General features: G+C 40.1%; 1 protein-coding gene across 3 annotated transcripts; it reads right to left on the minus strand.

The window, feature by feature from the left end:
• Window positions 1-1,779: 1,779 nt before the first annotated feature.
• LOC121712307 lies at window positions 1,780-12,676 on the minus strand. Of its 3 annotated transcripts, XM_042096454.1 has the most exons (7): window positions 12,521-12,676; window positions 9,438-9,550; window positions 6,364-6,675; window positions 4,982-5,245; window positions 2,398-2,523; window positions 2,218-2,246; window positions 1,780-2,086 (listed from the first exon to the last, which is right to left on the minus strand). In XM_042096454.1, exons 1-7 carry the CDS (start codon window positions 12,625-12,627, stop codon window positions 1,958-1,960), a joined length of 1,080 nt encoding a protein of 359 aa, XP_041952388.1. In that variant the 5' UTR covers window positions 12,628-12,676; the 3' UTR covers window positions 1,780-1,957. The 3 variants fall into 3 exon arrangements, with proteins under 3 accessions (XP_041952388.1, XP_041952393.1, XP_041952404.1); XM_042096459.1 differs by lacking the exon at window positions 4,982-5,245; XM_042096470.1 differs by lacking the exon at window positions 9,438-9,550 and having other exon boundaries at window positions 12,521-12,660.
• Window positions 12,677-17,756: the final 5,080 nt, after the last annotated feature.

Below are 17,756 nucleotides of genomic sequence, written 5' to 3' on the forward strand. Positions count from 1 at the left end.
CAAACACATAGGCATAAGTAGGCCTATACTCACTGCATGAATTTAATAGGCTTTCCTACTAACACAAGGGAAGCTTATTTTTAGTCAAAATTGAGATATACTTCCCTCCCAGGCAAGGGAGAAATTCTGGCAATACTGCAGTTCTTTGTAGCTTAAATAGCCTACTAAAGCCTTCATACTGACTTTTGGTGATAATTTGCAAATGTAGCCTATAATAATCTACACAGATGGCTACTCTGATTCTGTGTATATTATTATAGGCTACATTTGCAAATGCAGCAAACTTATTTAAGTTTGCCATTAAACCATTGATCAAATCACAGCATTGGCTATTACCAGCATAAATGTTAATGTTACCGTTAATGTGGGCAAAATTATCATACCTCCCTCATCCTCCTCACTGTTCCTCTCCCTCTGCCTCTGTTCAGGAAGAATTTTCTGATGTCCATCTCTGAATAGTTTATCAGAAGGCTATGTTTAGTTTTACAGTAGGACAGTTTCACAAACAGTATAGGCTACTTTTTACAGGACTCTCTCTACAGTATACGTATAAATCCTTATTAATTGTCCGCATGTGTGCATGCAGCCTACGCATGGTGTGTGTGTGTGAGGGAGAGAGCACAAGCTGGTAAACTGTTGCTAAATTTAGGCTACAATGACGCTAAGCATCGAAAAACAGATTCTAGTTATGTGGGTAACACTCTCAAACAGCGATCAATTGGTTGTAACATTAAACAGGGGACGACTTACTCTATGCTCAAAGTGATGTAACGAGCTTCAGCGTATTCCACAGTGTATGTGTGTGCAGTACAACGAAACACTCGAAAGAATCATGTGAACGATTTTCATTGGTTGTTGCGTTCAATCTTAGCCAGCTACAGAGGTGCTATTTCCTGATTGGCTATTATGGTCCCTTTCTTTATTCCTTGTTTTTTTATTGGCTGGTAAGTGACAGGCTCGAGCCATGATTAAAGCAGGCACGGAGATGCGCTCATGAATGAAGCTAGAGCCGCGCTAGAATTTTACTGGGGCACTGGAGACTTTTACTAAGGCACGTGCCCCAGTGAATAAGGTCTAGTGACGCCCCTGTCCAAAATTATTTCTACACATTGGGCAATGTGGGTTTTCTCTGATATCAAATTATCAAACAGAAACAGTTTATTGTTGGTTTTTTTATTGTTGGCTCACACCTCATTGCCTGTACTGCCCACTGATATAATAGTTGGCATAACTTAATGCAGAGAATACTTTCATGCACACATATTTACATATTTGTACATTAAACGTACAACCATGGGCGTAGATTTAGGGTGGGACGCTAAGGACTAGTCCTAATCAATATTTTAAGATGACAAAATTGTCCCCACCAATATTTTAGCTCATTTGTGCTGCTGATTCCGACAGCCAGCACGACCCGACGACGTGTCAACGACAATGGTAAGTTAGGGCTGTCTGCCAATACATAGCCTATTCCATAAAAGGCCAGAGTAAAACATTGTGATATTCCCTTTGCCCTTCAGCATACATGTTTGCCCCTTTATAGTATGAATTCCAAAATAGCCTATGACAACCATCACTTTCTATGTGTGTGTGTGTGTGTGGAGGGTCAATCAAATTCTATGATTGCCACTGATGTGAATGATCTCACAAATCACACAAACCAAATAAAAAAATCGCAATAGTATCGAAATCGAGATTCGTCACTTGCTATTGGTATTGAAACAACAGGAGTTGTGAATGTGTCCCCACCAAAGCTGAGACCAAACCTACGCCCTTGCTTACAACTCAATATGAGATAAACAAACACATTATATACATTTTGTTTTTCAGTTAGTTCATTCATCTACAATATAATACAACTGTTCTCAATGGCACATTTTAAAATATGTTTTTTTAAAAGCAGGAGGGCCTGCTAAGGTCTACAGGAAAGACACTGCCAGCAGGGGGCAGACTTAGCTTACAGCCTTAAAAGAGAATAAAATCCCTCATCCTGGTGGGGTTGCTTGAATAAAACATGCTGGGAGGGGGAGGATGCAGAGCTGTGGGTGAGGGTCTGAGCTTCTGCTTGATTCGGTGGATGAGCAACCTGTAAACAGAGAATCAGAAAAGGCAACTACTTGTAAGATATTTTTCATCCAACATTTTTAATTAAAATATATATATATTACACATATGACTTCTTCACAAATAATATACATATGAAAAACAAATACCTACCTCAGAATAGTAATCTGTTGCATTTCCACCTAAAAAATTGAACAAAAGTAGTTAGACTCAAGCATAGATTGTGGTTGTAATGAGAAGTAAGGGGCTTATTCCCTATTGGTTACCAGGGGACTTTGCCCAGTGTTTGATTTCCAAACATGGTGAATGACAATGACACCTAAACTATGGTACCTTTATTTCTCTGTGTCCGTAACATCAAGAGAGCAAAAGCAGTAAAAACCGTAAGGCCCGCAGAGCAGCTGATGCCAATCAAGCACCATGATGACATTTCAGTTTCTGAGGAGGCCTTCTTTTGTCCTGCAATACAATAGCTTCTGTCATTGTGTATATAAATAATAAATAAATAAATATTATTTATTTCATACAAACAATAACAATTATTAGTTGTTGTAGTCGTACTAACAGTAACATCAATTTAACATCATCAATCATTGATCATGAATACCATATTACTTTTTTGCCATGGGCATCACATATTCTTTTTTCTTTTCAATTCCAATATTTAAGTGATCAACTCTCAACATAGTCATGCATACTTGTCATAGTCATGCATACTTGAATACTGAAGAACAGAATGGCCCTTTCCGAAACTAGTTACTTCGCCCTCTCCCTAACCGCACTCACACTCACACGGAGGGTCCATCATATTAAGGGCCATCCGAAACCAATTACTGATAAGTGGTAGTTTGTTATAAACCCTCCAACTCAGAGTGAACACCGTTGGTGACTTGTCGCGGTTGTGCGTCAATTAATACTGTACATCATGGAGAATGCATCATATAACTGTGAGTTCCATGTGAGTACACCCGTAAACAAATTCATGGTTACATCATAACCTGTTTCCGCTAGGGAGAGTGCATTTTGTCCCAAACCTGAGTGTGGTATCATACCCTACGCAGTATGTGCTAATCAAGGGAACTTGATTTAGCTATGAGGGTGATTCCCACCCGAGTGCACTCCGTAACTGATTTCGGAACTAATTTCGGAAATTCCCAATGAGTCATTCAAAACTGTGACCGCTTTAGGGCCCTATCATGGTAGTCTAAAGCGCATGGTCACTAGCGAGAAGTCTAAAGAAATTTGTCCAGTGCACATTGGGTGTGTTTTAGTTATGTAACGTTATCAAACGCCCAGCGTTTGGCGCAAGAAGGTGGGCCTTATGTTTCTTAATCAGTCATGGGTGTGTTTTGGGCATAGCATCCTTTAAACCAATGAGAAGGACATCTGTCATTCCCTTTAACAGCAAGCAACGCAACTTCAAACGGCGCATGGGTATTTTGATGGTCACCGGGGCATTTGAAGGAACCTGCTTGCATGCGAGACCTACCTCATGGAACATGTATTCCACTTGCTTTACTAAAACCTACAAGAGTATAGCCTACACGCATCTGCACTCGTCTATTATTTGAACTCATTGGACTCTGCAGCCAGGCTTCTCACCCATACCAGACGATCAGCACACATCACCCCCATTCTCCATCAACTCCACTGGCTACCAGATCAAATACAAAATACTACTACTCACCTTCAAAGCCCTTCACAACCTTGTTCCCCCCTACTGTACATCCGCGACCTCCTGACCCTTACACTCCTTCCCGCTCACTCAGATCCTCTGACCAAAATTTCTTGGTTATCCCCTGCTCCAGACTCTCCACCCTGGGTGGCAGGTCCTTTAGTGCCTTGGCCCCCAAACTCTGGAACTCCCTCCCCCAACCTCTTTGTGACTGTCCTTCTCTTCCTTTCTTCAAAGCACATCTCAGACCTTTTTGTTTTATGATCACTTCTCCACACCCAACACATAGCTCCATACAGATAACTTGTCTTTGTTGTATTGCTTTGTTTGTTTGTTGTTGTGTTTCCTTGCCTTCCTACTATGTAAAGTGACCTTGGGTTTGAGAAAGGCGCTATATAAAATAAACGTATTATTATTTTATTATTATTGGCAAACTGAAACTAACTTCACCATAGTCTCATAGTCAACGACAAAACAGTTATACACAGTTACTTTCACTATTGATTGACAATAGGTTACCATCGAAAACATTTCAAGCATGAAAAAAGCAACACTTACCCCAATAATGTTTGAATGACTATAAATGTAATATAATGAATAAAAAAAACACCCTAAGGACATTTATCCTGCAGGAGTTGCATGCTTACATCTCGTGACAGTGGGTCTTCAGCTGTGCTTAATAGGTTAATCACTTAACCATCATTATCAATTTGCTATTAATGGTGAATAGCTACTCATTGTAAGATGTATTTTGTAATATCTTTATTTTAATTATGTTTCCCATTGTGATCGTGTAATTTGTAATGTTTTGCATGGATGTGCGCTGGTGCGCGTTCCTGTGAATGAGAGAAGCAGGGTGCGTTGTGCACCTGCCCATATCACTGACACTGTTGATAATGCGCTCTTAAAATAACCTATAAACAACTCGCCACGGATTTCTGACCAGGTTTCCCTTGGTCAGTAGCGCAATGCGTTTTAGGTAGTGTACAATAGCGATTTCTAGATAATGCGCCAGAGCCCTTATTAGGTCATTAATTGTCACACCCCTTGGCGCGTTGCTCAATAAAATAGTCTATGACAGGAACTTTGCGTCGGGATAATAATCTGCTTTCCACCAGGTTTTGCGTCGCGAAAATAGGGCCCCTTAGTGATTCTTTATACCTGTAGACATACTTTATTCTAATCTATGAAAAGCATGTTTTTTTCTTCCTTTATATTATTTGTTAAGGTTATTTTTCTTACCTATGTAAAAAGGGCAGACTTCTCCCATTTCTAACATAGCCTCACTCCAGCTAACTTGGTTGCTGTAGTTACAAAGAATGTTGTCATCTCTAACTATGACAATCAGTTTGTGGTCAGTGAATGCTCCTCCCTCGTGCATGCAGGTGCTGCCGTTGCAGATGAGGGTCACAGAGAGGTCACGACCACTGCAGGTCAGGGTGACATTACAGGAGTCACTGCTGGACCAGTTAGAGTCTACCATCAGGTTTGGGGTTGAGACTGGTTCTGATGAAAACACACACACACACACACACACACACACACACACACACACAGGTAACATCAAACCATGATACATGGTTATGGTTATGGGATTTGGCAGACGCCTTTGTCCAAAGCAAATCACACAGTAGTTTTAATTTCAATGAAAGTAACACAATTCATTTCCTGTGTGTGCTTATCAGATTACCAAAATTATAAACGAAACTTCTCACAATAAGTTTTTTAAATATGTTGTTTCCTTTTTGTTTCTGCTGGAAAAAACGTTACATTACATAGAACATTTCTGGTGTTGCACAGCAATGTAGTACTTGCCAACTTTTTTTTAAATGAAGTTCTGTTGTGATAATTAAACTGACTAGTTCTGGATCGATATGAAAGTGGTGTATTAGAAGCACAAAATCTGTTGTAAATGATGCCGATCATACATTTATCGAAGCAGACCTCTGAATGCTGGGAAGGTCCATTCAAGTCAATGGAACTTTATGCTGCATTCTGAGAAGCCATATAATGAGGTCGAACAGCACCAGAGTATAGTTTCCAGTATTGTGTAAGCTAGCCTCAGGGTTCCCACTCTGGGATGTAAGATGTAAAATTTCATGACTTTTCCCTAACGACAAACCTGAATGTCCATGACCTAATATAGAATGACTCACACAATTTATCGACCAAATATTTCAGAGTAGCTGCGTAGCGTTCAAGAATCTTTGACTTTTTTTTAGAGTGGGAGATAAATAAATTGGCATTGAATAAACAAAGTTGGACTAACCACAACCACTCAAGCGAGCAGTAAAGCTAATTACCTGATATACACCAATTCTGTGTGGACATATATTTGCATTAATGCATTTTTGCAAGTATAAGGCAAGTTTAAACTGCTAAAACAAAATCCCCTGATATTCCATGACTTTGCCCCATTAATGATAACATTCCTTGACTTTCCATGTCTGGAACAGATTTCATCACATTTCCATGACGTTCCAGAAATTCTATGACCCCTGGGAACCCTGTAGCCTTGTATGCAAAGATACTGAATTTTATATGAAAAAAATAAATGCTAGTGATGTTGGTGTGAGTTTTAACTTGACAGGAACAAAGAAAGTTGTAAAACTTTGCAAACGCACCTTGGATGGAGAGTGAGTATTCAGTAACCAAGATCTTATCTTCAGTACCAATCTCTCCTCTGTAGAGCCCACTGTCATTTTTCTGAAGGTTTTTCAATTTCATAGAGAAGTTTCTAGAATCAAACTCCAAGGTGCCATTAGGCCTATAGTCTGGAAGTAAAAACAGTCTCTCTGTTACAGGATAAAATCTGACTAATGGTTTGTGGAAAATCCAGTGTACAAAATCTATATTCTCTCTCCTAAGTTGCTCATGACCCTGGATGTCCAGTTTCACATGATGTCCTTCAAGCAGATACAAATCTTCTTTTGCTTCTGTGGAAAATAAATGAACAATAAATCTGAATTAGTACTTACATGGGAAAGAAAAATCCAATAACAACCCACAATATGACACGAGTTGGAGAAGTGTTGGTAAAGGATATCGCCATGGCTGTACTTTAGCCGTAGGTAATTACAGCCGTGGCAACATCCTTTACCAACTTCATGATCATGAGATCATCCATTACCAACTAATTTAGTTTTAATTTGATTTAGTGTTCACTGGATTTTGACAAATAAGTAAGTGATGGTGCCAACTTCTGCCATCTTAGGAATATCTTGGCTGGATTTCTACAATTTGTTACATGGTGAACCCATATCACTTTCTTTTTGAAATTGCAAATGTTTCAAACAGCTAAAAGCCGACTTGAACAAAGACTAGAACAAAGAAATGACAGTACATTACTTCTGTTCTCTTTCAGCTGAATTGGCTACCAGTGAAATACCGAATAGATTTTAATGTTTTACATTTTGTTTTTGAAACCTTCAATTACAATTAGCTTCACAAAGGGGAGACTTGGGACAATTGGAACACAGAAACAGTTGTAACTCTAATACATTCTCAGGTCCTGTCAAACAGTTGTAACTCTAATACATTCTCAGGTCCTGTCAAACATTGTGACGCCCCTCTGCTCCCCCTACTGCCGTTTTCCGTGGTGGCCACACGGGCAGGTTGTGCTTGCAGTGGGGAGACTAATTAAGGGAGATTGGCCTCACCTGGCGCCGGTGTAGGCCTATATATCAGTGCCATCCCTTGCACTGCAAACCACTTCTACTCACTTACATATGACCAACACGCATCCATGCACTTAATTTTCACCCCTAGACATTATCGTTCATTCTAGCTCACTTTAAATAAATATAATTTATTTAAAGTGATTTGAAAAATAAAAATCAAAAAATAATTTGTTGTCAGCCTTTTTTGTGTTGTGCCATGAGCCGGGCGTAACAAATATACTGTGATGAAACTCACAGACCATGTGTAATGATATTGCAAAACTATATTCAGAGTGGCATAAAAGTTGTCCAGAGGTTATTGGCCGAAGCTAGTTTCTGAGGTGAAAGCAAAACTTTTTACCTATTCACAAGATTTTGACTACACTATTGAGATTTGATCACATTTGATTTTGAACATTAAGATCACTGATTTCCGCTGATTTTTGTTTTCAGTTGCTTCTTATATGCGAACATTATCTGTTTAAATATTACACCTGGTCGTCTGAAGATGATTGTAATATGCATTGCACAGATGTTCCTTGGACTGTGGGCAGCCGTGGCCTACTGGTTAGTGCTTCGGACTTGTAACTGGAGGGTTGCCGGTTCGAACCCCGACCAGTAGGCATGGCTGAAGTGCCCTTGAGCAAGGGACCTAACCCCTTTAACCTTTCACTAATTCACAGATTGGGATAAATGCAGAGACCAAATTTCCCTCACGAGATCAAAAGAGTATACAGTATATACTTACTATATACATGTCACTTAGAAATGTCCTTGTTTTCATCATTAATGTTGTAAAAGAAATGGCTGATCTTTGATGCAATATCTAGATTGATCAGCAACCATTCATCCAATGTTCCAAAGGCACAATTTGTTTACTAATCTGAGAAAACATTGGAGAAGCCTTTAGCAATTATGTAAGCACATAATCTAATCTGAAAATTGCTGCCCTGATTAAAAAACAATGCAACTGATCTCAGCTGGTATACAGTAATGTCTACAATGGAGTGGAATGGAAATTTCTAAGTGACACCAAACTTTTAACCGGCAGTGTATATTATAATGTAAGGTGACACTTAAGCCAACTTTGAGCACCAAGAAAAAAGTGCTAAAAAGATAAACATGTCACAATTGTGCCCTAGTCTCCCATATTTCTGATCTGTGGCTCCATATTCTGCCCTCCGGGTCACTTAGGTCATCATCACATATTTACTCACTTTTTTCGCTGGTGCCCTCCAAACTTTTGAACAGTTTCCTATCTTACATAAAATCTTGTCCCACTATTGATAGTTCTGATTCTGTTTAGTTTAAGTTTGTGCATGTGTAGCAGTGGCTGCATTGCCACGTGATAATTTCTCAGCCCGAGTTGTAAATCCCAAACTTTCAATTTTATGCAGCTTTGGATAAAAATACATTTAATTTTTTATGTGAAATATTTACGTTTTAAAGATCTTTTATTTTATTTGATCTTAATTAATTTATGTATTTTATATCTTCTCTTAATTTATTTGTTTAGATTTTTTCCTACACTAACTTTTCATTTTTATAATATATAATTATACACATGATTTATTGGTCTTCCTTATTTATTTCTTAACAGCTTTGATTTTGGATTTAATCATCTTATTAATTTTGTATTTTCCTTTCTTTATTTCTGTCATGTATAAATGCTTTATCTATTTGCCTTGACTGTAAAGCACTCCAGTAAACTCACATCTGTTGTTTTTAAATGTGGTAAAAGTGTTTGTTTTTAAAAGTGACTAATTTACCACAAAGCAATGCAATAATCTCACACATGTTGAAGTCGTGCTTGAATTTATTAGAATATTTAAAAACAGAACTCACTAACTCTAATCCTGATATTCCTAGAGGAAAAAAATAATTATACTGTAGATTCATCCCTTGATGTTTGATTTCCCTCCTTTCTGCTTCATAGGGGAAAAACAATTGCTCAGGTAATCATATAGTAAATTAGTAGTTAATCTGTGTCATAACCACAAGTGGCCAGGAAGTTTTTAATATTATGATGTTCCTCTTACCTGTGTAGAAGACACAGGCCAGCAGAAACAGTTTACGAAGAGAAAAGTCCATCTGACGAGGTTGCAATAGAAGGCTTTGTGATGGAGGGCTCTGCATTTGGCTCAACATGAAGCTGCAAAAGAAGTAATAGGTGACCAAAGGAAATGTGTGACTCGCGTGCAGTAGGCAGTCAGGGTGATTACTAAAAGGTCATGCTTATTTTTGTGGTGACACCTGCAACATCAAACCCACGCTAAGCACCCCTATGCACATGATCGAGTGATGCTCACGTGAAACAACAATGTGCTAAACTATATGCAAACATAAACCTGACCACACATACTACCTTGCGTAAGAAACAACAGGAAATGCAAGCCTGTCTGTGCTGATATGTGGGTATTTCCTGTCAGTGTGGTTAAGCATTTTTAGTTCACTAAAAATAGGTCATAAAGAAACCACAACTACAGGGATTAGAATTATTAAACAATTAAACTCATATCAGTCTATGCAAAGCATTATGTTGCAGTACAATCAAAGCTTTAGGGAGGAGTTTTGGTCAAAATCAAGTGATCTACCTCAAAGGCATGCAAAAACCTTGCAAACCATAAAACAGTTCGCATCAACACGTTTAGGAGGTAGCCCTACAGTACATATGGGGTCATGGTGTTAAAGCTTTTTTTACATTTACATGGATTGCAATTGTTCCATCTCGGACCAAGACATAGATGGAAACAACAATTGTTTTGGTGTCTGTCATTCATATGACCATAAAAACACAGTTGGGAAAGTCATTTTTAAAATGTATTCTTCTTCAGATTACAGAATACATGCCCTAACATGTATTTTGTAATGTAATCTAAAAAATGTTACTCAAGGTAAATAATATTCTGAATATTTTGGATTACATCATCATTGTACTATATTTATTTTAGCTGTGGATGGAAGAGTTATGTCAGGCTATGTGATGTTGTTGTAAGACCCACAGACAACGCCAACAACAAACCACCACCCTGCGTCTCAGGCTACGCCTATGAAACATTATTGTTGTTTGTGTCAAAGGACCTATAACAGCCATGTTTTGTCTGCTAAAATTAATACTGCCCAAATAATAATTACAAATCCCTTCGCGCTCATATTGACAATAAACTGGACTGTAGGTGCAAGGTTGGAGTAGGCTCTATTTCTTGAGAAAAGTCTTAATGTGTAATCTATTGTTCTTGTTGCGAGTCCAATTGTTTTTTCTGCCATCTGTTGGGGCAACAGCATCAGAGCCAGAGACTGAAAACTGTACAAGCTGAACTGGAATGCTGGGGACTTCAAGCCTGGGAAAACCCAGACGAACCTTTGGGGGTTGAAAAATGCTTGTTTGTTGAGATGCTTTTTTTCATTGCTCTGCATATGTCATCTCCTTCTTTGCTTGGTTCCAATTGGTCCAGAGGCATTTTGATCAGCGCCCGTTGGTGACGTCCCTTAGAAATGGCGGGTAAATGAACCTTGTCCAGACTCAATCTCAATTTCAGTTGAGATAAGGTCTGGTACTATTGTAAATACATAACCCCATGTATTACTTCCCAATATTGCATAAAGGCCTACAATCAACATAATCAAAATAAATGTTAAGATTAAAACTAGTTATGTAGGCCTATAACAAAAAGTGTCCTGCCTAATGTGGCGTGGTCTATTAATGCAGTAAGGGATTCATGCCTTTTTATTGATTAATAGGCTAAATGTCTTACCTCTATCTCTGTGGAAACTTGCACAAACAATATTGGAAGCACAAAATAACACACCCCACCTCGACCTTCTTTACACCACAAGCAGCCCACCACTCTTTTTTCTGTAGGGTAATGACCTAACACACTAACACAGTTGGTCATATATAGTCTAGGCTATAGACCAACAACACAACTGAATTATTAAAGAAAATTCTGTAAATTATAATAATATACATTTGACTCTGACATATTCACGGGGTCCCACTCGAAATCAAATGTAAAGTTCCATTACTTTTTCTTAACTTTCCCTGACTTGCTGGTTGCATTCTACAGTCTTTTGGACTTTTTTTTGAGTGGGAAATAGGGCTACTGTAACTAATCAATTAAGCAAGCAGTAATGGGAAAAATAATAACCAAATAAACACAAATGCTGTGAGGAAATATCTTTTGTATTAATGTATTTTGGCAAGTACATTTAAACTACTACAAAACCCAGTGATATTCCCTAGCTTTCCATGTCTGAAATAGAAAGCCTAAATTCTATAATTTTCCAGAAATGACCCATGGGAACTCTGCAGTCAACGTAAATTCCACGGATAAAATAAATACTAGAGAAGAAAATTAGCTGAGAGCAGCCATTTTCAAAAAAGGCCAACCTGGATTTCAAGTCAAACCCCGCCTATCATACCTGCGCAAGCGTAGGCTACTTATTTCACACAAACACACTGGCATTTGTGGGCATTTGGGCGGTAACTGGGTATGCCATGCTGTTGGAGGTGCAAGCAATTACTGTAATCGCCATTGATATCACATAGAAAGGAGCTCGTGACCGCTTTTTCTCCAACCAACGAAATTTGGTTTCTCCTTTGAAAATGGTGCTATAGTTGCTAGTTAGGCATTGGAGGCGGAGGCAGAACATGTCAACACCAAAGGCATTAATGTCAATGGCAGCCTTTGACAATCTAATTTAGCCTATTATTTTCCAAAGGATAACTACTAGCACAAATATGTACTTGCGCTCCTGTGGCAAAAACGCTGCTTGTTGTCACACTTAAGCGCAGATTTGAGTTCGCATAAAACAGAGTATCCACTCATAGGAACAGAATGGAAACACACCAGGTTTTAAACGTGTTGGTCTAGGGTTCTATAATTCGGACTGCAAGGCATTTCGCGACCCCTCCCATATTTTTGGCGACCCCTCTAAGAACCAATGAGAAGTGCTAGACTGCTATCATTCATCCATTCATTCGCGAGAGAAGCATTTGGTAGGCAACAGTAGTAGCCTACTACAAAAGTAGGCATGGTGTCACAAAGGTGTGTAAGGCGTTTCGAGAATTTAGATTTGTTGTTAGCGTAGGCCTATTAGTAAAAAAAAAAATAATACTCACTAAATGGAGAAGTAAGTAGCAGGGTAGTCAGCCAGGCTCAACGAATCCAGAATGAATTCAAATGTCGCGCGTTGACTCTGGTAGTCTACTGGATCGATCCATCCCATAGGAGTGGTTGGTTCATAGCCTGGGTGTTCCCATGCTGCCTTGCGCGCGATTTGATTCACGCTGCTAAGGCAGCCTGGAGACCATGGAGCAAATTTTCGCCTGAGATAGGGAACCAATCACAGAACAGGGGGGAAAGCAAGACGATGATGAGCTATGCACAGACACATTTGATAGACATCCGTGGCACCCAATAAACGGATCTGGGCATTTTTTTCAAATACGAGAAAATGAACGTTTGGGACATACATGAATAGCACAGCTGTACACAGTGGCTCTTGCATTCCAAACCTTGTAAATTGCTGGAAAACATTATATTTTCTCCAATGCAGAAAGTATTATGTATATTTTACTTACAGATAATAAATCATGTGCTGTGATATGGTCTATATTAATTGTCTCTATAGCCTAAATACAAACAGGTCAGCATGAAAAAAGAAGACTGACTCCATATGCACACCTAGAAGTTGGATGGAGGACCAGAGACTGCTTAGACTGTCCTTTAAGCAGATACAAATCTCTTGCTTTTGTAAAAACAAAATTGAACAAAATCTCTGATTCAGCACTTACACAGGAAAGAAAATTCGAACAACCCACCACATACTGTACAATACTGCTATGACATCAGTTCTACTTCTACAGTTGCATATTTGATTTCACTCTGGTGGATCCATTTGGACACTTTTTTATATTTAGTTGAATCCCAACTAAAGGGAGTGTAAGGGCCAAAAGGGTGATCACCATTACTGTAGAATCTAAATGACGAGCTGAAATGGCTGAAAGGGCACCGGTCCCCTGTTGTTAAAGTAGTATAGTATAGTATAGTATAGTATAGTATAGTATAGTATAGTATTCTCCAGTATGGGATGGAAAATCTCTCCCTTTGCCTGAGTCAGGTCCCAGTGTAGCAGCAGGCGCCAGGGCTTGCTCCACTATCTACGCAAACCAGGCTTTCCCTGGCCTCTTCGGAGCTATTAGATTCTGAGTGTGCCTCCCCTCTCTCACATTTGGAATGAGATCTGGGGTAACGCGTACATTCATGCATCCGTCCTCAGGGGCACAGTCTGAACCAATAACACAGCTGATTATTGCATGTTTTCTTGCAAGACAAATAGATCAATGTGGCTCCCAAATACCACTCCCAAATCATTCTGACAATACGAGATCCACCCCTCGGTTCAGACACCCTCCATAACAGCCCCTCCATAACTTCAGGGACATGGCCACTTGGCCAGGTTATGCAGGCTCCGGGAACGGGTGCCACCCTGCCGGTTTATGTATGCCACCACTATGATGTTGTCTGTGCACACCAACACATGCGTACCTCTCAGATATGACAGGAAATGTCTTAGAGCAAGAGGCACTACAGCTCCAGAAAGTTTAATGTGAAACAGATTCTGGGCTGATGACCACACTCCGTTCACTGTTTTTCCCACGAAAACAGCTCCCCAACCTGTCAGTGATGCATCTGTCATCACCTTGTGCATCACAACATTGCCCACTGACACACCCATGGTGAAGAAATTGTGGGACCGCCAGGGCAGAGATGCAGTACTGCATTATCAAGACTCTTCTCACAAGGTAATCACTGCGTGAGGGAGACAAAGGGAGAGCAAGCACCCTTTGAAAATGCTTCATGTGCAGCATGCCAAGGAGAATTACTGTGATCATGAAGAGGTCATGAAACTGGGGAGGTGATGACAGTCATGGAAACAAGCTTTGTGTCCCATTTGAAAGGTGCAAATGCTAGGCCAAAGGGGCGGAACTGGAATTCGTCTGTGTGTTTTAGAAATGGCGATATGAGAGAATGCATCCTTCAGGTCCACTGTGGTGAACCAGTCTCCTTGGCGTATGGAAGCACCACCTGACGGTGCATGATCATTTTGAAGGTAAACTGGCGTAAGTACTTGTTGAGGGCCTGTAGGTCTAGGTCACAGTGCCCTTTCCTTTATCAGCACAATGAAACAGTGGCTGTAAAAAACGAACTGGGTTTCTACCACTGGGACAAGTCTGATAGCTCTGTTCTGCAGTAAGAAATCTATTTCCTCCTTCAGAGCAAAGACTGTCTACTCTGGGACATGGGACATGAGCACACCCCAGAACCTTGGTGTTTTTTATTGGCAATGCAAAACACAGGGTGTAATTACAATTGTTTGCCACAGGGATTAGCAGAGGCTATACTGTTGGCCTGATGCTGTTGTGATGCAATGTCGCTCTCTAGTGGCCATAGGGGGGCGTAGTACCCGGCCCTGTGTCCAGGAAAGTTGGGCTTATATTTTGTGCACAGATGAGATGTGGAAGTAGAGGTCCTGTTGTTGTCCACTGTACCTGAAGGCAAGGCCGTAGCAAGGATTTGTAAAATACCGAGGTCAGGGGTGTCGCTAGAAATTTTGGGCACCCCGAAATGCTAGGGGGTTCTTCCCAGGCCTCCAATCATTTTGCCAACAATGACATAGAACCATTTATTCATTTTATAACATATTTTGTTTATATCTTGATCCAACACACTTTTTCAGAATATTTTATTTTTTTAGATTCACCTGTAAGGTGTGGCATGACCTCAAGAGCCTTTTTTACAAATTGGCTTTGGATATTACTGGACCCTGCTCCATCTGTTATTAAGAATGCTCTGCTTCACATCAGCGTAGGGAATGTTGCATTTATAAATTGCAGGGTCATAGGCTGCAGAGTTTGTAGGCTACCTTCGGACACAGTGAGTGTCACATCTTGACTCTCACTCACCTGGGAGGGCCTTCACCTGTCATTTCTCGCTATTCTCCTCCTCTTTCTCCTCAACTACTTGCTTTCTGTCTCCTGTGTTGGATTTCTTACAACAACAAATCTCTAAATTACTGGCCATTCATTTATATAATTTGACAATGTTATGTTTGGGCTATGAGATAATATCCATCACAACATTAATTATCCATTCTATATAACATTGATATAGCTTAAGTTTCAGTGCAGTGCATTGTATTCAGCCATTACCTTCCTCACCTTCCCTCCTTCCCAGTGGACCCTCAGACTAGATGAGTAGCGGGAGCAGCTCAAAATGAGATTCAAGAGTGCCACAATTAACAGATCCCTCCAGATACATTTTAACATTAAGTTTCTTTAAAGTGCTTTGAATGTGCTCACTCCTGGAGTGACAAACATCTGACTGGCACTCCCCCCTTTGGGTACTTTTAGGAGGATTCTCATGGTATCATTGTACGCAACTTGCAGCTTTTGCATGCTAGATTGTTTGTAGATTGACCACAGGTGGGCTGTGTAGAGCGGTGTGCTTGTGTAGAACAGAAGCTGAACTTCCGTGCAATGGTGTTAGTAAAGGTAGCCTACTGCTCCCACCTAACCACATACTTGCACGCGTGTAGTCTACTTGTTTATTGCTTACACTTTATAGCGGCCCACGCGATTATGTTGCACAGAGTCAGACAATAGGTCAGACCGATTAGGCCCTTAAAAAATGAAAAATGTTCCAGTTCCGACTGTAGGAGTAGATTGATTGGAATGAAACTCGGCGCTATAGCATTGATAGAATGCCTATGTCTAGAACACATAGTCTGGCTTTCACCAGACCAAGCTCAGGCATAGGCCTATCACAAGAAAATATTTGTTTAACCCAGAGCCATTTAGACAGCTCTGATCGCATCCATCGATTCATCTGTGAAATAATTATTAAGCATTTGGTAGGCTATTCTACAACAGTATGTAGGCTATTGTGTCACAAGTATATCTAATGGGGTTTGCTAATTTCGTTTTTTAAGAAATATGTTTTAGCTCTAGGCCTGCTATGATATTGCGTTTGTTAGCGTAAGCCTATTCGTTTTTACTTTAGCCCTAATAATGAAAAAGTAGCCTAAGTAGCATTGTAATCAGGCAGGCTCACCGAATTAATTATGACCGCCGCGCAGCGAAGCGGCGGTCATATAGGTTTAGTCAGATTTTTATTTTTTTTTTTATTTTTTTTTTTTTTCTTTTTCGCATGCCCAAATTTCCGTCAATGATTCCCGGGACACTGAAAGACCGGGGTACACGAAACTTGGTGGGCATGTAACCCCACATGGATAGCATGGAACCATCGTTTTTCGTTTTGATCTGTAGCCCCCCCGCTGGACTGGACCCCCCGAAAGGAGGGTAGGGCAGACACAGTTTTCTGTGAATATCTCGAAAACCGTAGGGTTTAGGAGGACCTTTTTTTTTTTGTATGTTGATCTCAAGGGGCCATGTCAACCCATTCCATAACCACTCATTTCATGTATAGCGCCACCTAGTTAAACACAAAAAAGTAAAAATGAGGTGTTGTAATTGAAGGTATCTGTGACCTAACATAGTCAAAACTGCACGAAATTGGAAGTGTAGGATCATTATGAGACCCTCTGTATGCACGCCAAATTTTGTGGAATTCCGTTCATGGGGGGCCACACAATAAATTAATTTATGTTACTATACACCAACTGGCCTGTAGGTGGCCGGAGACAGTTTTCTGTGAATATCTCGAGAACCATAGGGCCTAGGAGGTCCACCTTTTTTATGTATGTTGGTCTTAAGGGGGCATGTTAACCCATCCCATTACCACTTATTTCATGTATAGCGCCACCTAGTTAAAAATTAAAATGAATTAAAATTAAAATTAAAAGTGTAGGATCATTATGACACCCTCCGAATGCATGCCAAGTTTTGTGTACTTTCGTTCATGGGGGGCCTTACAATAAAATAATTTATGTGTACATTTAGTGACGTACACCAACAAGGATTCCCGGGACACTGAAAGACCGGGGTACACAAAACTTGGTGGGCATGTACCCCCACATGGATAGCATGGAACCGTCATTTTTCGTTTTGATCTGTAGCCCCCCCGCTGGACTGGACCCCCCGAAAGGAGGGTAGGGCAGACACAGTTCTCTGTGAATATCTTGAGAACTGTAGGGCCTAGGATGACCAATTTTTTCCGTATGTTTGCCTCCAGGGGTCATGTTAACCCATTCCATGTGCACACATGTGCATAAACAGATACACACGCATACACATACATTTACAGTAATCATACGTATGACACATACTCACACAGTAGACATATGTACGCATGCATGCACATGCACAAACACACATACGCAGGCAAACACACAAG

This window comes from Alosa sapidissima, chromosome 1 (assembly GCF_018492685.1).
Source record: "Alosa sapidissima isolate fAloSap1 chromosome 1, fAloSap1.pri, whole genome shotgun sequence".
NCBI lineage: Eukaryota > Metazoa > Chordata > Actinopteri > Clupeiformes > Clupeidae > Alosa > Alosa sapidissima.